Source organism: Ceratotherium simum, chromosome 38 (assembly GCF_057802395.1).
Source record: "Ceratotherium simum simum isolate JZ-2026a chromosome 38, ASM5780239v1, whole genome shotgun sequence".
Taxonomy (NCBI): domain Eukaryota; kingdom Metazoa; phylum Chordata; class Mammalia; order Perissodactyla; family Rhinocerotidae; genus Ceratotherium; species Ceratotherium simum.
In genome coordinates, this window is record NC_141937.1 from 1,743,609 (window position 1) to 1,768,328 (window position 24,720).

General features: G+C 47.0%; 1 protein-coding gene across 1 annotated transcript in view; it reads right to left on the reverse strand.

Annotated features, from left to right (window-relative positions):
- SMOC2 (SPARC related modular calcium binding 2) overlaps positions 1-9,938 on the reverse strand; it is a 181,429-nt gene extending 171,491 nt beyond the window's left edge. The window contains exon 1 of the mRNA XM_087424947.1: positions 9,855-9,938. Coding sequence (XP_087281073.1) covers positions 9,855-9,938 — 84 coding nt within the window. The remainder of the gene's footprint in view (positions 1-9,854) is intronic.
- Positions 9,939-24,720: the final 14,782 nt, after the last annotated feature.

Sequence of the window (24,720 nt, forward strand, 5' to 3'; positions counted from 1 at the left end):
ATATCATATTCATTTAACAGATAAAATAAGTTAAGCCACTGCTTTAAATAACATCGACTCACTAAGTGCACGGATCTTGCAGCAGAAAGAAAACAGCATCCTAGTTAGCAGCCCAGGGCCCCGCAGACGACCCCACTCAGATACTTCTCCTGACCCTGGTTATTTAAAACCAAAACCCTCCTTCAGTAACATAGCACTCTTATCTGATATTTGAACATTAGCACTGGATTTAGCATGCATATCCCAGACTTCCAAATAAAGTTGCTAGAAACATCAAATAAAAACGTCCTTGTTTTTAAACTCTCTCATTTAGCCTCTGTGCATCATGAGTCAGATCTTTAAAACTGGAAAGTTGAATGTACTGCCTGAGCTCACACTCAGCGGAGACCCACCCGAGGGCTCCTTTTGTCATCAAGGTGGCAGAAGTTTTGCCAGTGGTCTTAACCCCAAACCCCACCTCCACCACCCCTCCCCCTCTAACAGGGAGCCAGGCTGTTCTTGGGCTCCCTCCTGTGGTCGATGCGTGGAACCCGAGAACCAACAGCTTCCACCCAAGGGGGAGACGCGCTCCTCCACACACCAGCTGGGCAACAGCACCTGTGTTGCAGGCGGGATGTGAAAGGTAGGAAAGACAGCAAGAGTGCACCAAAAGGGATTCATGACTCCACCGGATTATATCTCTGAATGAAAAGAAAGATCTATCTCTGGCAACTCCCTCCAAAAGATAAATCTTTTAAGAATGAAGAACTGATCATCAGGAGGAGCACACATCTGTGGACCCGGGAAGCCAGAACTCAGCAAATGTGTGTGTTCAAGTCGAGCTGTTACTCACTTTCCTTACCCTGAGGGGTTTTACAAAAACCTGAAATATATACAGCCAAGAATTATACAGAGCTGCCTGGCAGGGACATGACGAGGACACATGAGATGCCATTGTAAAGACACAGAAGGCTGGCGCTCTCTGCTCTAAGAGGACAGGTAGAGAATGCAAGACAATTGATTATATTACACAGAAGTCGTAACCCCAGGTTCCAGATGCAATCACCTGTTTCCAGAAGACGCCTGAGCACAAGGCGCTGGCAGGGTGAGGAGCAGCAGTCCTGAGCACCAACAACCTTATGCACAGGGTCAACCACTGGATTAGTGTAAGCTTTTTAGAGTGAGATGTATAGTAACGTGTACCTGGGAGTCCAATTTAGTGTTTCATTGATGATTTTTCAGTCACTGATTCTGGGGGGAGTGTGGAGGGAGGGTAGACATTTCCACATCTTCTGGGGCTTTTGCCCTGGTGCGATGAATCAAAGCGGCAAAGGGAAATGGGCTGTGTCTCATCTTCTGGGAGGGAGGGAGGCCTAGCCTACCCCTCAGGTGTGTTGAAGACAGAGGAGTGATTAACAAATCTGCATAACCTGGAGGGGACAGTTCCAACCGGGGATCACAGGATCAGGATGCAAATCTAGTGTTAATAGGAGCAATCTATAAAGTACCAATTATGGGTTCAAAACATTGAAAAAATCAGCTACCAGGGAGACTGGCATTACAGAATCTCAAATTTAGAAAGTCCTTAGGAAGGGGAGCCAACCGCACACCTGAGCCATTGGGGAAGGTGATGCTCTGCTGTTCAGTGACCAACTGCCTTCGTGATACTGCGACTGGAAGTGAGGGCCACATGTGTAAAAGGGTATTAATCAACCAGGGCTCAGCAGGGAGAGGGGAAAGTTCAGAAAGAGAAGTGGAGCCTTGGGGCCTGCGGTGATTCCTTAGATGGGACGATGAGAGGACCAGGGTGCAAGGCTGGGTAGACGCTGGGAGTGCCTAGATATCAGTAACTCACTTAATCTTCCTCCAAACACCAAAGAGAGAACCTTCTCTGAGGGCCTGAGAAGAAAGAGCTCAGGGACAGGAAGATATGGATGCATCAGGAAGGGGGTCTGGCCGTCAGAAGACCTAGTGATGCTGAAGTATATAATAAAGGGCCTATGGAACAGTGTTAGTTCTTGCTGATTCATCAGTGGATGACCCTGTGGAGATTACGTGACTCTCAGCCCTCATTAACACCCACGTCGTGCCAGCCTCCTTACTCGACAACCTCTTACATGAGGTCCAAGAAGAATCCTCCTTATGACAGATTTTATTCCATAAGGAACAGCGTTAGAGCAGGCACCAGAATGTTCATATTCTCTCTCTTTTTAATGTTTGGAACTCTATGTGCGTGTGTTTTTGAAAGACAAAGCACTCCCGGGCCTTGGCCTTCTTCGGCAAGGGCCATGTGTCAGAGCATTCCGTTTGGCTCCACAGGAGACAGGCCTTCCTCTCTCCCTCTCCTGCTCCTCTCTCTTTTTCTCCTCCTCCTCCTCATGGACAAACACCTCGAATGGAAGAAGCTATGACAGTGTGTTGACTGCAACTCTCGAGTCTCTGGTGAGAAGTGGGGGACTTGCCTTGAGAGCTGAGTCCTGACCAGGGGTGGAGATGGGACTTGACAATTTGTCAGTTCTTTGACTCAGCGTTTCACTGTGAAGAATCTACCAGTCCCTCTTAAAACAGGTATATTTAATGTGACTGCTTTTTGAGACAAAAGTGTGATGGAAAAGCTTGACATACATTTTACACCGTGTTAAAGTTCATGGCACTTCACAGAAAGGGCGCCAGGGAGCGCTTTTTCCACACAGGGAGTGATACCCCAAAATTGGCTATGACCTTTCAAAATGCCATTCGACAGTCTTGACCCCGCCAGCCACCACAATATGGCAGGACACTAACTTCTTTTTTTCAAAAGTCATTTTTAAAAATTAATTTTAAATGTACTGGTGTTTTTAAAATGTCTTGATTGCACAGACCCAAGTCCTAGGAGGAATGAAGTAATATACATGTGAAAACAAACAATGCACTAAATTCTGCTCTAATACTTTCATTCAAATCTGTTGAATTGTTTTTTAAAATGATAAGCATATGTGGAATTTACCTTTTATTTTGTATTTAAGAGTGATTGGCTCTTATCTGTGTATCTTGGGACACTCTGATTTCTTATGGAAGGAAGAATACAATAATGGCCTTTAAAACTGTGAGAAAAGTTATGCAGAGTATTCTGATATTTCTTTTGATTTGTATATTTTTCTCAATGTTTTACAAAATATATGGCAGAGTAAGAAAAATGCACGTATGTGAATGGACTTCACGTGAAGAGGGAGTAGTCTCTGCATAAATTAGCTACGTTAGTAATCAGGAAACATCAACAAGACACAATGAAGACAAGGCACGTCTAGGTTCAGTTCTTCTGACGGTGGGCCAAAACAGCGACTAGAGGTGAGCAAAGGAAGGGAGAAAAAGGTAATTATATGTAAAAAATTGAACACTGGGGTTAGATTTTGAGTGACATATTAGATCGACAACACCTAAGGCAATCAGAGTTATAATGAAATTGGAAAAGGTTTGGTGAAACGTGTCTGCCAAACCACAGAGGTAATTAAGGCAATTACAAAGCTTACCACCCTAAAACTGAAAAGGTCCCCGAGAAATTAAAATCATCAGTCTACCCACTTAGGAATGTACTTTTCCACCACTCCTCAGAGTGCTATAAAAACATTTCTTAGTTAACTTTTCATTAAAACATAAAAATGTAGCTCACTCAGAGGAAGAAAAGGTCCACTGCTTCTCAGACGGCACTTGCTGTCTCAATTAGGCAAGAGGAGCCGTGAAAAGTCTTCTTCCAGCTCCGCGAGTGGCATAGTGCCTTCTCTTCTGCTGCTCCTGAGAGCAGATGAGAGAGGAGAGAAGGGCCCCTCTCCCAGGTCACCGAGGGCCTCCCAAGTTCAGCTCAATGTCCCAAAGAGTCTCTCCCACAGGTGCTTTCACCCTTCACAACTCCACCTCAATATCATCTCCTCATTCACAATACGGGAATGTCTTGGCATGGTCTAGAAAAATGCCTACCACATTCTTTTGTCCACTGTGGGCTGGGATGGGATGGATCTGACCAGGGCAGGCAAAGCCACGGGAAGTCAGACAGATTTTCCTAATCCCCAAAAGGAAATCAATTGTCTACGATTGCACCTATCTAGTAGGTCAGGTGGACTCATTTGTTTCTAGTGCCTTGATTACTGAACAGTATAGAAGATAAATAAATAAAACAATCCAACTTGGGCAAGGTCAACTTATTCGATACAGCATTATTTTGCCAATACACTGATGAATTTGTTATTTAAGAAGTGACTAAAATCCAACAGATTTGAGAACATCCAAATGAAATGAGCCTAATAGATTATGCCATACTGAAGTGCTCTGAACCACTGATCAAACGTACCACAGATTATTGTGTTTACCTTAAACTCTTCATGCTTTCTGAAACTTCATTATTATTGGAAGACGCTTTGCCAGGAACCTCAAATGTTAAGAGTTGGCTTACCCAAAAAAAAAAAAAAAAAAATAGGCATGGGGCTTGCTAATGGATGGGGTCAGTAATATGATGCTGGGGATAGAATGACTGTAGTGGCCCACCCACCACAGCCAGCTGGCCACCAGGACGGAGCTCCATAGAGGGGAACTGACAAACGCTTTTACAGGAAAGAAGATGAAGAATAGAAACTCAAAAACCTCTTATGGCATTTCAGCAAGTGCTAAAATAGAAATAGTCACATTCATGGTCAGTATGTTGGAGACAGAAGCAAAGGGAATTAACTGTAATTTAGGCAGAAGAGAAAGAAAAGTGATGACCAAAGAAAAGAAGAAAGTAAAAAGAGGAAAGATCTATTTTGAAGGAAGAAAGAGTTCACTTACTAATTTGACATTTCTTCACCTTCTCTTGAATGCCAGCCTAATTAGTTAATACGCTACATTATGTTATACACAATAAAAATCTGGATATAATACGGTTCCCATAGCCATTCTGAGACTGTCCGCATGTTGAAAATTCTATTTAAATTTGGCCAGATAGTGCAGTATACGTTTCCATTTATAATTTCTTTTTTTTAATCCTGACAATATAAGCATGAGGTAACATTTTACTTGCTTCTATTTATCTGTTTTATTACAGATCTTTGCTCTTTGCTTTTTCAGCCTATTGAGCTGAGAATTGAGAATTGAGAATGTCTGTTATTTTCACTTTTAGAATAATTTCTTCTTAGCCCATATGAAATTTTAGGATTTCCTTTTCTGAAATCTTCCCTCTTGTAGGCTTCAGTTAAATTATTCGATATATTAAGTGTTATTCAAACTCTAAAGATGTACAATTATTAATGGTGGAATCTTGTCCCATCACCAACATCACCAATAGAGGAAATACAAAGGTAATGATTCCAATCTTCTGTAAATGAACTCAGAAAATATTTCTGAAATTTTCCTAGTTTCAAAATCCTACTGGAAATTCATCATTCTAAGTCTGTGTCTTGTATGAGTGGAATAGTGTATCTTTAAATTCAAAAATACAAATGTTTCCCTTGAGCTCCATCCCACTGCCAATCTTAATAACAGCCCCCACTCTAAAATCCTAGATTGTCCTTAAGGCTTATTTTGATCTAGAATTACTTAGAAATCTGTTCTGTCCTGAACCATTGCAACCTATGTTACATCAATGCCCATTTACTGCACAATCTTGTTAGGGCCTGAAGTTGCTTATAGTTTTATTTATGGTCTTGATTTCAAATCAAAATTAAAATGAGTCCTCCAGATGTTTGGGTTTTGAGTCGCCATGTAAATGGGTTTCTAGGTTGGAAAATTTTGATTGTGTTTAGTTTCCTTCTCCTTAACCACCTCCGTGGTCCGTCTTCTGCTGATGAACGAAATGCAGCCTTCCCAGAGCATCAAATGTGCTCAGAGCATTTGCAGTGCGAGAAGAAAAAAACCATAATCACTCCCTACAATATTCGACATTGAGTGAAACAGCATCAAAACAGGGTGATGGATGCATTTCATACCACAATTGCCCAGGAAGTGGGAGAGCATTTTGTTTTTGCTGTTTCAGCAACATGAATGTTAGAGTCTCTCATGGACTTGCTAATAACAAAACATTTTAAAATTTAGATGTGAGCAGATACTGTTTTTCCATCTCCTTCTTTCCCTTTCAAAGCAAATAGATACAGACAGGGTGAAAACAGCCATTTCAACTCTGTCCTTACCCATTCCCCCAGACCAGTAAGTCCTGAGCACCCACCGTGGGCCTGACCCCGGGGAGAAGGTACTGAAGGTCACCCAGTCTGAGAGGGGAAAGGCAGTGAAGAATTATAAAGTTCCCAAAGGGGAGGCAGAAAATAGCGCAGGGAACCTTGAAGACAAAGAAGGAAGGAAGACAAACAATTTCAGGTTGAATTTTGGAAGCATGTAGATCAGCTGCGTGTCCAGGGGCTCTTCAGGGGCTCTGCAAACATCAGTGTCCTCATCTCTTGAACGTGGCCACAACAGAACATTTCCAGTTAGGTTGTTGTGAGGGTTAAGTGAGAAAACACATACAAGTGCCCTTAATAGAGGGCCTGGAACATAGAAACACTGAGTAAGAGCTCACAACGAAGTCCTGGATATGAACCCAGGGGCGCATCATCCGTTGGCAGTAAGAGACGGTATGAGAAGGGAGGTAACTTTACTTCTATGTTCTAAGTATGAGCAAAATGCCATTTAGTCAGCTCCAAAGTGAATTGATTGGCCCTATCTCAAATGCTTCTGGGAAGTGGAGGTGGGTAATAGTGTTCCTCAGAGGTCCTCAAGAAAACACCCAGACACGGGTTTACTGGCTGGTCTGTGAAAATCCATATAACTACACCTACGACAAAGTAGAAGAATTATGATCATGTCTGTTCACTCTTTGAAGAATATAATCATGTGTAACCAAAACAATTTATACTGGAAATTATTCCCTAGTCTCAGCCATTAGCAATAAAAAGGGGTGAAAAAGTGAAGCATTCATGTGAGAAATGGATGTGGTCTGGTCTTAGAATGTACCTACTTCTTCAAGAAAGAAATAGATGTGGATTCAGATTAGGGTAGATTGGACACACTTAACAACAGCTGTTGATTGGAAATAACACTGAGGTCTGATGGATGACCAGGAGATGAGGCAAAGCCAGAAAGTCCTAAGAAAAAACACAAAGGGCCTTATGGTGCCATTTCTAAAAAATGACTTTGGTAGGGAAAAAAAAGATCATTTTCAAGCAAAGCAGATTCTCTTAGTCTTGAATACAAAGCAATAGAGGTGATCAGGTCCAGTGACAAACTTCTAAACCCCACAGAGGCGATGAGTCCTCCTGTTTCTACGTGAAAAGGAATGGATGGAAGAGAAGGAGACAGAGAATCAGAACCGTGTTTTGTCCTCAAGTGCCTGTCTGGTCCTACATGCCTTACCTCAGCCAAGCTCACACATACGGAGGTGTGCTCCAGGTGTCTGTGCTAGCCAAAAACACCAGGAAGCCAATGCCCACGTACACGGAATCACACAGGGACACGTGAGCTGACAATTATGGCTTTTAAAACTGTCTCATATGGGCCAATGGCATGGGTGCCATCAAAAATAATGTTAATTGGGGAACTAATGTGCACTGAGCATATTTAAAAACCTTATCTTTAATCCTCAAAACATGCTTAAAAAAAAAAGGATATCATTACTTTATCCCCACTTTACAGATAAGGAAACTGAAGATTAGGAGAGTTAAGTAACTTGCCTAGGGTCACACATCCAGAAGACACGTAGCTGTCACCCCCGGTCTCCCATGGACTGATGCTGCCTCTCTGACTTATTAGAGAAAAGACATAAATCTTGTAGAAAGAAAACCATTCCTCTGGGGAACAAAAGAGATCCTCAAATACTAGGAGGGGATCTGAAAAGAGTTTAGCACCACAGAAAAATCCAGCACATCTAACATTTCCTCGTGACCTATCAACTAACGTCTGGATGTCCTAGATTGGGGGGTTGGGATGGGAAGTAGTGTGCTAAAACATTTTATGGCTTTAAACTTTTCTCCCAGAAGCAAAAGCAACACAGCATTTTATTTGCAAATGTGGTTTTAAGGCAAACAGTTTTCTGGGGAAGCGCAGTCAGAGGGCACTACTGGCATCATGTGCACAGTCCGCTGCGGCACACGGATCCCACATGGAGCTGCCATCACTGCACCCAGGAAAGCCTCGGAGCAGTCTCAGGAAGAAGGACCGGAGGGTTAAAGCAAATGATAAATAAGAGGAGTGGAGGGAGGAGAGGGAAGAAGACCTACAGAGACTTTGACTGTTCCAGTAACTCACCACCTCTATTCTGCAGACCAAGGCACCCGAGGACAGCAGGCAGGTGACAGTCCACCTTTTGCACTTTCAGAAAATCTGTGACAACTGTAGTTAACCTGCTGCTAAACGTGGGAAGAAAATGCTAGGGTCTCATTTTGAGAATTGGTCTCCGTTTCCCTATGGCCCTTAAATTGCTAGGAGGGGAGGTCTGTTTTGTGTGTGTGTGTGTGTGTGTGTGTGTGTGTGTGTACCTATGCGTGGATGGATGGATGGACACACGAACACATACAGTAAATATGGTTTGACGTCCTCTCTGGGGAGGTAAAAATTCTCCAGGGAAAGCCGAGCCTGTGAAAACCTCCTTCCAGCTTCCAGGGAGCAGTTTCTAATCTACAAGTCATTCGTGAGACACAAGGCAGGGACCCGAGGACGGCTCCAGAAGAATTTTAGGTATGAACAATGAACTCACCAACTCCTTCCCCCCTCATACTGCTTTAAAAAAAAAAAAGGGCTCCCAGGACTGCTTCAAATTTGCTGAAAAGCAGAACTGGACCACAGCTCGTTTCAACCGTCGGTATTTTCGATACAATAAACGCCTTCAGGACAAGTCGCCCACCACTTAAAAGCATCTGTCCACCAGAGGTGTTCCCTCTACCTTCGTGTTTTCTCAAGCACTTGTTCAAAAACACATTTAAGTGGAATGTTTTCGTTTCTGCAGATTGCATTAATTATGGGTTTGCAAACACTGCGAGCCCACGAGGTCTGCCCAAGCTGGGGGCTGCAGACGCCCGGCCTGGGCCAGCCGCGGCGGCTTGGCTCGGCTGGGTCACAGCTCCGCACTTGGCACCGCGCGCCCGGGCGGCCAAGACTGTCTCGTAGAAGTCGCAGCTAAGAAAGAAAAACACACGGCGGTCAACCGCGGTGACCCACGCGCGGGCAGGAGCGCGGATGTGCATGCTGTCCCCCACCTAGGAGAGGACTCAAGACGGGCAAAGGGACCGCAGGACGTGGACACCGCTTCGTCCTTCTCATTTCTGCCTGCCTGGACGAGTGAAAAATTATCTTTAGTTTTAGTGTCATCTGATCTTCTAAATTCACTTAGGAAGGGTCTCTGGGAGAGTCAGGGGAACCTTGTGGGGCCCACGAGTCAGGACCACCGCTTGCAGCCCCTTCACCCAGCAAGCGACCACCTGGTCCGCCCGGCGCACGGGCCGAGAGCCCAGCCGGCGGACAAACGCGCTCCAGGCGACCGGTCAGCGGCGAGCGGGGGCCCAAGTCCACGGTGGGTCCGCCCTCGGACAGTCCGCGGGCCGGCGCCGGCGTTCCCAGACCTTGTTGCCGCGCGGGACCCTGGCCACCCGTTAGTGGGGGAACGTAGGCCGCCCGAGTGCACTCGCAACTCCCACCCACCCGGGACGGCAGGACCCCAGGAGTCCGCCGCAGCCAGTGGCCGTCCAGCCCCCCGCGCGCACGCCGCGGACCGACCCGGGCCCCACCTGCCCTGTCCTCGCAGGCGGGAGGAGGGGCCACCTCCCGAGGGTCACCTGCTCCCCGCGTCTGAGCGCTTTGGCCCGAGGCAAGCGCGGGGACACGGGCCGGGCCAGCGGCAGGGGGCGGCAGGCGAGCTCGCCAGGTCCCTGCGGGCCGGGACTCACCGTGAGCGCCGAGAACTTCTGCGCGGGCGCGGGCGGGAGCAGCCCCGCGAGCAGCGGCAGCCAGCAGAGCTGGGGGAGCAGCATGGTGACGCGCGCGGGGACGACGGGGGCTCTCGGCCCCGGAGGGCGCGGGCGACACTCGGAGCAGCGGCCGCGCCCTGCGCGCTGGCACGGCGGCCGGGGAGCCGGGTGAGCGAGAGCGGCCGAGCGCACGGGCGGAGCGGCTGCTCGCGGTCCTCTCCCCACCACTCCAGGCGGCCCGGACTCGACCAGCTGCCCTCTTGACACCGAGCGGTCCTCCGCGTTCTTTGCAGCTTCCCTGGCTCCTGTCAAATAACTGCAGAACTTCCCGGATCCTCCTCCTTCCCTCCTCCCTCCCCTCTCCTCCCCCAGCCCCACCTCCCGCGCCCGCCGCCGCGCCCCGCTCGGCTCGGATGCCCGCTCGGGCCGAGGGGCCGCCCCGGGCGCGGGTCTGCGGGAGCAAGAGACAGAGAAGGGGCCACGAGGGCTGTGCTGTTGCCTGTTGGCGCTGTGTGCATGCCGCCTTCCCTGCGCGCGCGCACACACGCACACGCGTGCACACACACAGACACGCGCGCGCGCCCTGGGAGAGCTGCCTGGCACAAACACAAGATGCGCTGCGCCTTTCTCCCGTCCCAGGGCACTGACCCGATCCACGTACCACCACCCCTGCGGGTCTGGTTCACACACCAGGGTTAAAGCGAAGCCTAGGTCAGCCCCCAGCTCCTCCGCAGCCCCACCCCCACCCCCCACCATGGTTCTCCTAGACCTCCGGACTCTAATGCGACCTGGTCCAGTCCAGAATGTCGCCTTTAACTTGCTGATTGATTAGCTGGCTCTCTACCAAGGGAGCCATCAACACAACACCTTCCAGAAAACTCACGGAGAGCGGAAAGCCTTTGGCGTCTTGACGTAGGTCGACCCGCTCGGGGCGTGTTTTGGACCCAGAGATCCAAGATCTGACTTGCATGTAGCGATGACCCGCGGCAAATGCGGCAGAATGTGGCTGCTTTTCAGCAGCCCCGTCAAAGCCTGTCAGGTGTTTATGCAGTGAGCTCAGGGGTTGCAGAAATTGCAGACTCCTCTGTGGACACTGGTTGGAAACCAAGAGAAGTTCGCACACCCAGACTCTGGATAGTACTCACTGCAGACAACATTGCTGAAATAGTTTAGCCTTGGCTTACAACTTTATAGGAAAAAGCCCTAATTCTGGCTCACACAGAAAACCAAAAGAGTGAAGATTTTCAAGAACAATGCCTCAGTTGACTTGTCAGAGGCACTGGGAAAAAGAACAAACCATAGAAAATACAAATCTGATTTTTAATCCCATGTTTAATCTGAAACTTTGGCTCTGAATTGGGTGGGAGGCCACTGTATCAGCAAATTCTGGGACTGGCTGCTGAGGCAAAGGGTGTGCTGTTCTAACCATTGGGTCCCAGACTGCGGAGGGAGAAATCTTCCCATTTTCATCAGGAAAGTGATGGACTTAGGGCCATGGAAAGATGGAAAGAAATGTATCTTCCTGAAAGAGGGCCACTCTAAGAATGTTCCTTCAAATTCCAGAGCCCAGAGAATCTATTAAGCGCTTAAACACATTCCTCCTGGCTTGAGGGCTTGGAAGGAAATTATAATAAAACTCTTTGGGGACTGCTTGTGGGTCCCGAGAAACAGGTGAGCGGAGCAGCTGCAAACGATTGAGTAAATAAGGAATGCTATTAGGAAACGCTGATAAAAATTAAGGTAAAAGTAAAAAAGTAAACACTGCATACCGCTCATTCTACGATCATCCAAAGAAGAAAATTTACATTCAAAGCTGACATAAATCTTTTAAAAAGTATTTGCTACTAAAAACTTTGTATTTACTTTCTACTTTATTGAAAGGAGTACAAGCCCATAGCTAAAAAATTTATTTGATATTGTGTACTTTTCTATAGAACTTAAAAGATTGAACATGTTCATTCATTCACCTTCATCAACTTCAAGGATGGCCAGTAAGGAGTCGACGTAATGATTCCCATCTTACGGATGAGGAATAAAAACAGAGTCAAACGTCTTCACCAGATCTCACAAACAGCAAAATGAGGACCAGACCCCAGATGCCAAAACTTCCAATACTGGCAGTTCTACTTTATTCCTTTGGAGGTTGTATAGAGAAGCCTTAGGGGGCTGAAGAAAACTTCTTGGCCCTCAAAGCCTTTTATTCAAGAATCTCAACACATCATTCACGTATCAACTCCAAAATCCTCTCGGAACTCCAAAAAGATAAATGAAATGTATTTGTCCAAGACTCTGACAGATGAGGCAGGATTGCATCCTTCAAAGACCCTTTGATAACTGGAAGAACCCACAGGTCCTAAGTGCCAAACTTTAATTTCTTAGAGATGCTAGAAGTGGAGTTTGGAGACATAATCAGTTGCCATTTTTATAGAGAAAAATAGTACATTTATTAAAAACACTAGGATATAGTTATGTCTGTCTGTCATTCTTAAGTCTCCAAAAAATTATTACTGGTGTGAATAACAGATAAGTGCCCCATCAGGAAGGATATATAAGTAAATTCGTTTAGTGCAAAATTAAGACAGGAAATAATTGGCTCAATATTTTCCAAACAGTTCCTGTGGGACAGACAAGCTCATAGAAGAAGTTCCTGTCTCTTGGAAATGTGGATTTTTAAAAAAAATAATAAGTGATAAGGGCCCATTCTAAAATACGGATTATGGGCCCAGGATTTAAATTTCTGTCACTGATGAAAGTTACAGTAATGATGAGCAACAGAAACTAATGGCCCAGTACGCTAGCCATTTCTAAACCGACACTCCCTCTTAGCAAAATGCTTTACCAGGCGTACTGACTCACTTTTTTATTTATTTTACTATGCTAGAACTGCTAAAGGATTTTATTCTTTTTGTAGACATGATATAACTTAATTATTATTTCTGGCTGATTCGTGTTTGGCCGGAAAGTTTGTCAGCTTACGTTTCCACCTCAACAGGCAAAGTATAAGACCTTGAACCAAATGCCTCTTTGCCGATTCAGTGTCGTCCAACCTCAGAGTCATCGCCCTGAGTGTCGGCTGGATGGGAGCGACCACGCGCTGACTGCTCTGTGCAGCCTGGACGTCACCCCACTTCCCCAGTTACCCGTCAGTCACTTATTTCATGAATATTTTCTCCTAGTCTCTATCTAACCCTGGCAAGGAGACTCTTCGCAGTTCTCTCGGTCCCCTTAGGTCAGTTCTGGGTAGTTGTCCATTCTTGTCTGTCAGTCACACTCCTCTCAACTCAGGGAATTACTCCAGACTTTACTCTGGACAAGGGAATTGTCAGTTTCCTGGAGTTTCTAGAGTCTCCGGCCTCTTCTTTGCTTATTCACATGGATGACCTGCACTTCCCTGTACTTGTTCCCTTCAGTCCATGGGAAAAGGATGGCTGACCCTTACATCAGTCCTGGGGGTCCTCAACTCCAGAAACCCACATGCCAAACAAGGGTCGCAGGGAGGTGGAGTGACTGTGGCCTGATAAAATTGGACAGTGCTGGTGGAGCTGGCCTTCGCCATGACTGCAAGACAAGGCAAACACGGGTGTCATGTTCAAGAGCAGACCAGGTGGAAACATGTATTCCAACCCTTAGCCTAACTCAGAGGCTCTCTTCCCTGTTTTTATACATTTAAGTAAGAGATAATCTGAATTTGTCTTTGTTCTCAATGAAACCATGTAGACAAGTTTCTTCTTCCTTCTCAAGATGCCTTATGACAAGTTTTATGACAACACTTTTTAGGCACTTTATGGAAATTTTTAATAAATTGGAATGTGCTGGGTATCTGATACACATTATCTAATGGACTCTTGCAGGAATGCCGCAAAGTAATTGTTTTGAAGATGATAATAATAATGCCTGAGGAGATTACAGGACCTGCCCAGATTTACACAACCAGTAAGTGGTGGGAGAAGAATCTTTTTTTTTTTTTTTGTGAGGAAGATCAGCCCTGAGCTAATATCTATTGTCAACCCTCCTCCTTTTTTTCCCTTTTTCTCCCCAAGGCCCCAGTAGATAGTTGTATGTCGTAGTGGCACATCCTTTCTAGTTGCTGTATGTGGGACACCTCCTCAGCATGGCCGGACAAGCGGTGCGTTGGTGCGCACTTGGGATCTGAATCCCGGCCGCCAGTAGCGGAGCTCGCACACTTAACTGCTAAGCCACGGGCCGGCCCCTGGGAGCAGAATCAACTCAAGTTACACCCAGGGGTCCAGATCTTTCCTCCACAACATCTACACCCGTGAGTGTGCGAGCACAGACACACCATCACTGACTTGCGCTGCTTTGCATCTTAAGATCCACCACCAAACAAGTAAAAAAAGCACTTTGCAGTTGTTTCTGATTTTTTTAGTAACACTTCAATCCTGCTACAGTGTTTTCCAAGTTAAGGTTTAATGTTTCCAAAGAAAACTCTTGGGCCGGCCCTGTGGCTTAGCGGTTAAGTGCGCGTGCTCCGCTACGGGCGGCCCCGGTTCGGATCCCGGGCGCGCACCGATGCACCACTTTCCCAGCCATGCTGAGGCCGCGTCCCACATACAGTAACTAGAAGGATGTGCAACTATGACGTACAGCTATCTACTGGGGCTTCGGGAAACAAACAAAAGGAGGAGGATTGGCAATAAATGTTAGCTCAGAGCCGGTCTTCCTCAGCAAAAAGAGGAGGATTAGCACGATGTCAGGGCTGATCTCCCTCACAAAAAAAAAAGAAAGAAAGAAAATTCTTTTTCACACAGACAAATACAAAATTGCTACTTTTACTGCAAGAACATTCCCTCTAACATTGACGAGAGACACCTGCACCATGCTGAAGGGATGTATCTCTGGTGCCAGAGATAGACTCAGTCTAACTAACCAATCCTACATCAAGCCCAAACATGCCACTACTGCCAGGAGACTTAGCACAGGTTTATTGAAATCTGTTTGTTTCCATAATATCCAGAAGCTCTTGTTGCCTTTCCATTCATGAAACTATGTTGATTAATATATGAAACTTATAGAATATATCAGTTACAGAGCTAAATATAATAATAATTTTAAAAGCCTATCACTACCAAGACTAATGATGGCAGAAGGTGTGTGCGTGGAGAGACTCGGAGCTAACGAAATGTATAGCAGCCAAACTATTCCTACCTCAGATGACCTAATCTACCTTTGGATTCTCCCTCCTTATTAACTACAATCTAGGAGTCTCTTCCTCCTTTCTTCATTCAAGACCTGCCTTTAGGGGGAAAAAACAGTTTTAGAATGACAACAGAAATACTGCTTGCCAGGAATTCTCTGCAGCTCATGGACCACACAGATGTGAGTTATCCGGACAGAAAGCAGGGTAAGAAGATACCACAATAAAAAAACCTTTCAATCACCTTCAGCAACCCCTCCCCCTTCTCTAGCCCAGCCCATACCATGCAGGCATTCCATTAAACTCTCCTCTCCCCTAGCTCTGGGTTCAATATTAAAATTCATCCTTGCAAAATTCAGACAAACAGCAGAATGATGTAAACAATTTTTGCCCCCTGGCCTTATACCACCAACTGACTTCCGTGTCTTTCAGGAAGAGTCCATTGTTGGGTAGCGGAATTTTGGCTGCATCATCCAACATGCTTGGCTCCATCTTCCCAACCAGGAGCCTCTCTGACTTGAGTGCAGGAAGTAATGGTCTTCTAGGGCTTGGTACTAGTTTTGCCTAAATCCTGGGAAATTCCTTAATTCCTTCTGTCTTAGAAAACAGTGCCACAAAGTGGAGATCCAGTTACATGATTTTGGACCATTTACTTCATAGTTCTGTATATCTGGATGCTTACCTAAGGAAACCAGATTTTTCCTGTAATACCTGTAATGTAACTAAACAATGGGCAGCAGGGACGCATGGAATTCTGCCGGTGCCGGTCACATCTATGGTGCACTCAGATTTGTCTTCTAAGACTTGCAAAGGGGGTCATTTGCATTCAATGAACATATACAGATGTGTCCAAGGCACACAGCGTCAGGCAGTCCATCAGCAAATCTGATGGGGGCCTGGCACAGGAGCAGGTGGGAAATGACACAGCACCTGCCCTGCTCTCTGGCCTCGAATCCTCAGTAAGTCTTTTGCTTTTTCAAGCAAAGGGGACCTCTTTCCTCCACATGCTAATTATTCATTCTTTTAGATACTTAAGCATCTTCACATAGTTTTTTGAACAATAAAACCAATTTTAATCTTTATATCACTATATCATTATATATAATCAACATACCAAAATATACATCATTCAGTTCCACAGGACATACAGACAGCTGCGTGTGTGTGTGTGTGTGCGCGCGCGCGCCTGTATATATATATATATATTTTTTTTTTTTTTTAAGCCAAAAAGTATTTCCATGGAAACACATCTTGATATACTAGGACACAATGATATTATGACTATTTGGATTGCTTCTGTTATATAGAAGGAATCAGCTTGGTTCAAGGACACCAAAGAAATCTGCTTGAATAGGACAACACAATTAACATTGCAATTTATTAAACATCAGCTTAGTGTTTAATTAAGGGGGAGTTTGTAAGTACTCAGAGCCTCTGACAGAACGTAATTTGGAATGCCGGTTAGGGTGAAAGTGTAGTTGAAACTATTTAGCCAAAAAAGAATATTATCTAATTGTATTTGTTTATTATTTAGTATTGGTGATTGGGATCCTCACAGACAGTTCTCAACCCTTTATTTATAAATATTTAGGATTATTTTATCATTTTAAGAATTTATCAGGTTCTTTTATGACTCTTTAGCATTTTTTTACATTTCTAATTCATTGTTCTTCTATATGAAATATTGGCATATAGAAGACACCATCAATAAGAAGCATGCCATTATTTTATCTACCACTATGAAAGGAAAAAATGCTTATGATTAAGTCATAATGCAGTGCTGTCTACAAGTGGCATTAGGTCCATCGCCTCAGAGATGCTGCACTGTAGGGAATGAGCCTGTGTCATGTATAAATCCCATATGTCTGCTCTCTGCTGTTGGAACAATGGCAATAGCTAATGATGGGAGTTATTATATTCTGGTTTACTATTTTTGTTCAAAATAAGAGTAGTACATACCCACTAGAGCAAAAAGGAAAAGGAGAAACAGAAGAAGAATCCAAACAACGCTCGCATTCTCCAACTAACGACCACGGTTGGGACAAAGGCATTCTTCCCTACACTCCACAAAAATGCCTCCTAAGCCAGGGTAGCAGAGTTTTTAAAGCCATAAATCTACAAAGAAAAAGAAAACAGAAGAGAAGACGATGTGCAAGAAAACCCCAGAAGCTGGGAAGCAGTTGGACAAGTGGAAAACGACTTAACAGACAGCAGAGGGAAAATGCAGGGCAAAACCTGACCTGTATCATGGACCCTTCAGAAGGCCGAGAAATCGGTATTGGAAACCTCTGGAAGCAGGGAGGAAAGCAGGCCCAAAGACAACCCCATCCTCTCCCACGAGAGCAGAGGAGTGAAGCTTGTTCTTCCAAGAGGCCAAAGCAGAGCCTCTGGACTGCTGGACGCCTGAGACTGTCAAGGGCAGGGCCTCAATAATGCATGTGGGGATGGAGTGCAGGTTCATGTAATGAATGTTGGGGAACCTCTGCTCCTTCCCCACTAGGCTCCCTGAAGGATCAGTCAGGCATGTGCCCTCCTGGGAGGAGGTCTGGAAGAATCTTCTCCAGGAAAGCCAGTGGCACAAAGGGAAGACATGAAGACACTGACCCCCGGGTTTCCTGGGGGAAAAGGGGAGCCAATATCTCTCCAGTCAGAACCATGGCTGGCAGGCCTCACCCACACACCACCAAACCAGTACTAATGTCTCCTCCTCAATCTGAGTGGACATCAGGAACCACCGGGCAGTGCAGGAAAGCCTCTCCTCTCTTGGGAGAAGCCGAGCCCAAAACCAACCAAAGGGACAAGCCCTGGAGGGGACAGTCGTGTGGGGGCCATGGGGACAGGAGGTGTTCCAACTCATGCCCTCCGAGTCATAGGGGAATCTACACGTCCAAGAAACAGGACCAGAGGCTGTGGGTTTTTTCAAGGCAATTTCAAATAGGAAAAATAATAGTAAGCTCTTAGCATAGCAGAAATGGAAAATGCAATAGAATGGATAGAAGAGAAAGGTGAAGAAACCTCCCTGAAAATAAAAAAATGCACAGAGCTGGATAACATAGGAGAGAAAACCTGGGATAAGGAGAGGACCACGAGAGAGATCCAGAGAAGTCTTTGCTGAGAGAGGACATGGCCATTTCCTGCCCACCCACCACCCTGCTCCCACAGGGAACGCAGCTGCTCTGACCTTGGACCCCTGGCTGAGAGCCCTTGGGAAGGGGACAGAGGAGGCAAGTCTGGGAAGAGCAACTTCTCCCTCTCGGCTCCTTCCTGGCCTGGGAGGGAGGAGTCGGACTGCCCCCAATGCAGAATTCCTGCCCGGTCTTGAGGGGGTTGTGCAAAGAAACAGCAGCAAGAGTGGGAACCCCCTGGGACTTTCAGACTCGCACAGTGACAGGACTGAGGGTCCACCCAGGCTCCCTATGCAGTCCTTAGATGAACCCTGGTCCCTCGATCTCCAGGGTCAAGAGGTGAGCCGGTAGGAGGTCACACCTCCTTTCTTCATCCTCTACTGGGTGTGGGCATGATGGAGAGGATGCCTGTCTCTGTCACCCCATCCTGGGAGGGACCGTCTGCAGGGCTCCGTCGGCTTTCAAGAATGGGTCAGCATCTGGGAGGGAGGATTCCTGAGATCCCTCCCCCCACTCCCCCACGCCCCCACCAAGATTTGGGGAAAGGCAGGAGCTCAGAGGACACTCCCGTTTCCCCAACCCCCAAACCAGGGCGGAGAAGGGGGCAGAATGAGGACCCTCCTCCTCCAGCCGCCTAAACCCTCAAGAGTAAGCCCCAGACTCTAACAGGGGTGCCATCATGGGCAGGCTGACCTGGGGCCACCTCCTGTTACTGCCCTCCCTCCTTTGTCCTCTAAGTCCCTTTATTGCATTCACAGGGGGTGTGCTGGTGTTTAAACTTCAACAATAAGTGATACATCTGAGTCTGACGTGCTTGCTAACATATTCACAGATATAAATTAGGTTGCTAACACAGAGGAAGAAGGTTGTCGCCACAGACATACTTTATAACAGTTACAGAGAGGCAGCATCCTTCCTGTTCTTCCTCCAGCTGCCCCCTGGTCCCTCCCTGGACCTATTTAGGGGGAGGTGTGGGGTGAAGAGGGGGGAGGACACCCTGGAGGCCAGAGCTGTGACTTGGTGGAGAGAAGGAATGGGGTGGGCAGGGAGTGAGGGTGAGCATGGCTAGGGTTTCTGCAGAGTCCTCCAGAACTTGGATCCTGCGATGGGGTTGCTCAGGGAAATCAATGGATCCATCAAAGGCTTTTAAAGAAATGTCAACAGATGTCAAACACATAAGCCAGAGAGAGTGGCTGCCTGCTCCCATCCCCGCCCCTTGGTACTGAGCACTCCCTCCAAGGACAAGAGAGGATAAAGAGAAAGGAGCCCCACCCCAGACCGTTAACACAGCAGGGGCCTTCATCACTGGAGTCTGCCAGCTGGGCACCCAGTCCTCTGGAAATCTGTATATTTTCTATTTCCACGTAAGGGCAGCCACCGTGCTGCTCAACTTTCTGCCACCCGTGAACAAGGCCCCTCTTTCTCCAGCTTTTAACATTTCACCTGCAGCCTCTTCAAAGTCCAAAATCCCAGGAGCAGAGGGTTGAAGGCATTCACACAGTCACCAGGTTGGATCTCAGCAGCGGCGTGGCTCCCGGTTCCCACCCTGCCAGCTCCCACCAGGCTGCCCCCTGACCGGCCGGCTCCCCAGGAGGAAAGAAGGAAGATCCCTGAAGATGAAGCACAGCCTATCGCCTGATATCAAACACGAAGTCCTGTCACATCTACAGCGTTCCACCCATCAGGAGCCTATCCATAGGTCCAGCCCACACTGCAGGGGACGAGGCTGCAGGCCAGATACGCAGACCAGGCAGTCATGGGGGATTATCCTGGAGGACACCATCGAAGAAACAGCTCTGGAACATTTCCCTGACATGGAAACATGTTCCGAGATTGAAAGGGCCTCCAAGTGCTCAGAGAAATGAAGGAAAATAATCTGAAATCCAGGTGCATCAGCAGGGGCCGCAGAGCAGGGGAGCGCAGACGCGGCCCTTCAAACACAGTCGGAAAAGGAGGCAATAAAATGCCCACACACGACGCGAGAGTCAGGCTGGCCTGTCTTAGCAGTGGAAACGAGAGACGGTAGTTACACATGCACACAGGTACACAGACACACACAAGCACGCATGGACGCAGGCACACGTAAGCACACAAACACATGCATACACATGCACACGTCTGTACCAAATTGCTTTCAACACAATCAACTGAGAAAACCCCGTGGTCAGCCTTCTGGGCTTGATCTCAGGGTGGCTGTCCCTCTGTCCCTGATCAGGGACTGTCCCCGCCCGTGTGCTCCCCCGTCAGAGACGCCCACTGCACAGGAGAAAGAAAAGAAAACAGGAGAGAGGGCTCGTTCTTGCTGGTCACAAGTTTCAGGAAAAAAAAAGAATTTTAAATAACGTCCCACAGTCAGGGACACAATAAAGAGCACCTGGGGAAAAGTAGAGGCTGACTGAGATGTGGTGCGAGATAAACACCACGGGGTGTCAGTCTCCGCAGGGGAGAAGGAAGGAGAGGGGACAGGAGTCCTGAGGCTCCTGATGGCCCACCAAGGACTGATCTGCGCTGAGTGCACCGGCACAGAGAAACCCGGGTGCTGGGCCTTACCCCAGCCTTCCTCATGTCTTTCGGAAGCTGAAGAGGCCTGTGCACACCCTAAGATCTCACACTTTCCTCGTTTGCATCTCTGCGTGCTCTCTGTCTGAAATGCCTTCTCTTGTAGGAACACCAGTGCAGCGGTCTTCCTCAAACCTCACAACTGTCCTCTCCCTCTCCGCTAATGTTACTCGTCCCATCCTCAAAGGACTGTACGCAAATACAGCGCACCCTCAGTCCTTGAGGGCAAGGACCAGAGAACAGGCGCGGTCTGCCCCCCAAGAGGTTTGAATCTTGTGAAGTGACTGGCCACTGCTCTGTGGGGTGTTGGCCGTAAAAACAGTGGTGTCCCGGCATTGCCTGCCATACCTGCTCACCGTGGCTCAGCACACAGGTGTCTGGAACGCACAATATTCATCCAGCCCAAGAGCTGCCGTGCAAATGGTTTACAGCTGAGATAAATCACCAGCAAAACCTCGCTGGCCGTTTGGCGCATGTCTAGGATTTAGATTTCCCTCCAGGGTTTAGGTTTCTCATCCACATCCTAGCTCAAGGGAACAGTTCTTCTTGTGGGTCTACATGGTTTTCACTGTTGGCTGGACTCAACTCCCCAGGCATCCAGGTCTCTGGGAAAAGGGTCTTTTGTCTCCCAGATCGAAGACCTCACTCTTTGTTTTCCAGTGTGTAAGCAGTCATCAAACTCGAGACCTGGCTGGATTTCCTAGCCTTGGGGTCTCTGAAGGTCTCTAACATGTCTGAGATTCCAGTGCCGTGAGCCGATCCTAGGCAGTGACAGGCACAGGCTGCGTGCCACCCTCTGGAGCAGCACATCGTTTTACCCCCTCCTGCTGCTGCCCTGTCATACCTGTCACAAGGAGCTCCCTCCTGCGCCGGGAGACCCTGGGACAGACAGTGTCTTGGTGTGCACGTGGCACACAGGAGGTCTGTCTGGGTGTGGCTATTGAGTTACAAATGGAGGACTGGACGTGGATATCATCGTGGGTTAAGTTAGATATAAGCCCGGGGACATGGAACCTGAACTAACTCTTGAAGGATGCGTAGGATTTAGATACAGAAAGGGAAACAGAGGCATGTCGTCAGCAAAGAAACAGCTCGCGGAGGTATGAACTGAACATGGCTCCCTGAGAAGACATGTCCCATCGGAATAGAAATGTGCATGCAAGGGCGATGGTCAGTACAGTTACACATGTAAGGTCAGACCCACCCGTAGTGAGCCTAACGCTTTAGAAAAAAATTCTGGTTTTCATGACAAGCAATAAAGAGTTGTTGTATTAGTCAGAGTTCTCCAGAGAAACAGAACCTAGGCATTCTACGTGTGTGTGTGTGTGTGTGTGTGTGTGTGTGTGTATGGAGAGAGAGAGAGAGGTTGATTTTAAGGAGTCGGCACAATCACAGAATTGTGGGAGTTGGTACATCTGGAATCCGCAGGCAGGTCAGCAGGCTGGAGACCCAGGAAGAGAAGAGGCTGCAGTCATGTGTCCGAAGGCCGTCTGGAGGCAGAATTCCTTCCTCCTCCAGGGACCTCAGTCCTTTCTCTTAGCGTCTTCCACTGCGTGGATGAGGTCCACCCACACTATGGAGGGTCGTCAGCTTTACTCAGAATCGACTGATTTAAATGTGAATCTCATCTAGAAATAGCTTCCCAGCAACCTCTAAACTGGTTGACCAAACAACTGGGAACCATGGCCTGGCCACGTTGACCTGTCAAATTAACCATCCCAGTCGTTATATGTTCTTGAGGTGGGAGTAACAGCAACAATAAAATTTTAGAGCTGGCGCATAATGAGAGCGGTCCTTTAGGGAGAGAGTACAGAGTTTTACCAACAGCATCACGAACAAACACTAGGAGACGACCACTGTATTTTTGGCACCATATTAGGTCCTTTGCTGCAAGGGAGATCCTGCCTTCAAAGAAAAGACAAAGCAGATAAGCAAATACAATCGACATAAGTCGGAGCGTACAGCTCACTTCATGAATTATTTGCACTGTTTTTCTTCCTTTTGATATTTCTTGCTCCTTAATGCCTTTGAGAAAGGGAGGACAGAGAAGGAAAGGATTCATCAAGGGGGCATCACTGTCGGTTCTCTCAGGGAGCACACTCATTGGAAACCCTGACCAGACGAGAAAGAACTGAGGTTTTAATTAATTCACTATGAGTTCCAGCACCTGCTTCCCATCACTCCTGCGTTATTTGATGACTCCTAGGTGAGTCTGGCCATCATAGTGAAGCTCAGCATGTCTGAGCACTAACATCTTTGTTTTAAGTGGATAAAAATGGAGGCCACTGTATAGCTGCATTGTAGAAGGACACGTTTAGAGAGCAACAAGGCCATGTTAACCAGAGATATCAGAATAACGTCCTCTCCCAGGGACAGGGCAGGGGCGGGACGGAGGTGGCTCTCTGGTTGCTGGAATGATGTATTTCACCATCTGGATATTGGTTACTTACATGTTCATTTTATTATACTTTCAGCTGTTTGTACATGCTCATAATTTAATCCTGCCTTATCATTTAAGTTTCCCTCCAGGTTTTGGGTTTCCAGACTCAATGCAATACCCCTGCATTGTCTGAAAGCCTCTCATATATACCCCAACTAAATGGTGGTCTGAGAGCCACTTAACAACTAGCATGAGGTTTTTTATATCTAAATGCCACATAAAATTTCAGCCAGCCACGTATCGTATGCATGAGATTCATAAAGACTTTTAATCATTCATTTCCATTTATGAACTGAAATTTTGTTTATATTTTGTGTAAATTTTTTCAAAGTGCATAGTGAATAGGATGTTGCACTGGTGGCAATTCATCATGGAGCATAATAAAATTAATTCGACCCCCCAAAATATTTACAAATTGCAAACCTGACAAAGGAAAAACCTTGTAACCAGAATATGCAAGGAACTCTCAAAACTCAACAGTAAAAAAAAAAAAAAAAATCCAATTACAAAATGGGCAAAAGCCACAAGCAGACATTTCACCAAAGAGGAGGTACCAGCGCGAGTAAGCACGTGGAAAGACGTCCCCCGTCATCCGCCACCAGGGAAGTGCCAATTAAAACCACCCAGAGCGGGCTGGCACTGTGGCTTTGCCATTAAGTGCGAGCGCTCCGCTACTGGCGGCCCGGGTTCAGGTCCCTGGTGCGCACCAACGCACCGCTTCTCCGGCCACGCTGAGGCCGCGTCTCACATACAGCAACTAGAAGGATGTGCAACTATGACATGCAACTATCTACTGGGGCTTTGGGAGAAAAAAGGAGAAGGATTGGCAATAGATGTTAGCTCAGAGCCGGTCTTCCTCAGCAAAAAGAGGAGGATTAGCATGGATGTCAGCTCAGGGCTGATCTTCCTCACAAAAAAATAAATAAATAAATAAATAAATAAATAAAACCACCAGGAGCCATCAGCACACTGTGAGAATGGATCAAAATGAAGACAGAGACAACAGCAAATGCTGGCGAGGACCCAGAGGGAGGAGCTGAATCACTCACAGACCACAGGTAGGGATGGAAGGTGGCAGCCACTCTGGAAAACAGCCTGGCGAGGGGAGAGAGGATCAATTCTTTGCCCCTTGCTCCCCACCCTGACTATTCAGGGTTCCGGCTCAGATCTGAGATTCCTGTCTCCAAACCACTTTGAATATTTCCTTCCTTCCCTCTTCTGCTGATGTCTTTGATGCTCTAGAGCCACAAATTCAACTCAACACCAGACATCTCATCCTGGATGCTCGACAAGCCCCACAAGTCAACACGTCTAAAACCAAACTCACTTCCCCCACACTGGTGTTTTCCCAGACTTTTTTCTCTTTAGGGTCACCTACTGGCACTCCAGCCCGATGCCCCGTGCTCAGCCTCTCTAGGTGGTTTACTGTGCCCCAGACTGTCTCTATGACACCTTCCCTGTCTGGACCACTGTTGACCTTGTGTCCTCCACCTGGCTCTTCTTTCTCCGAATTGGGTTACTTTTTTCCTCCACTGAAGCCAAATCAAATGCCTTCAGGTGCTCACC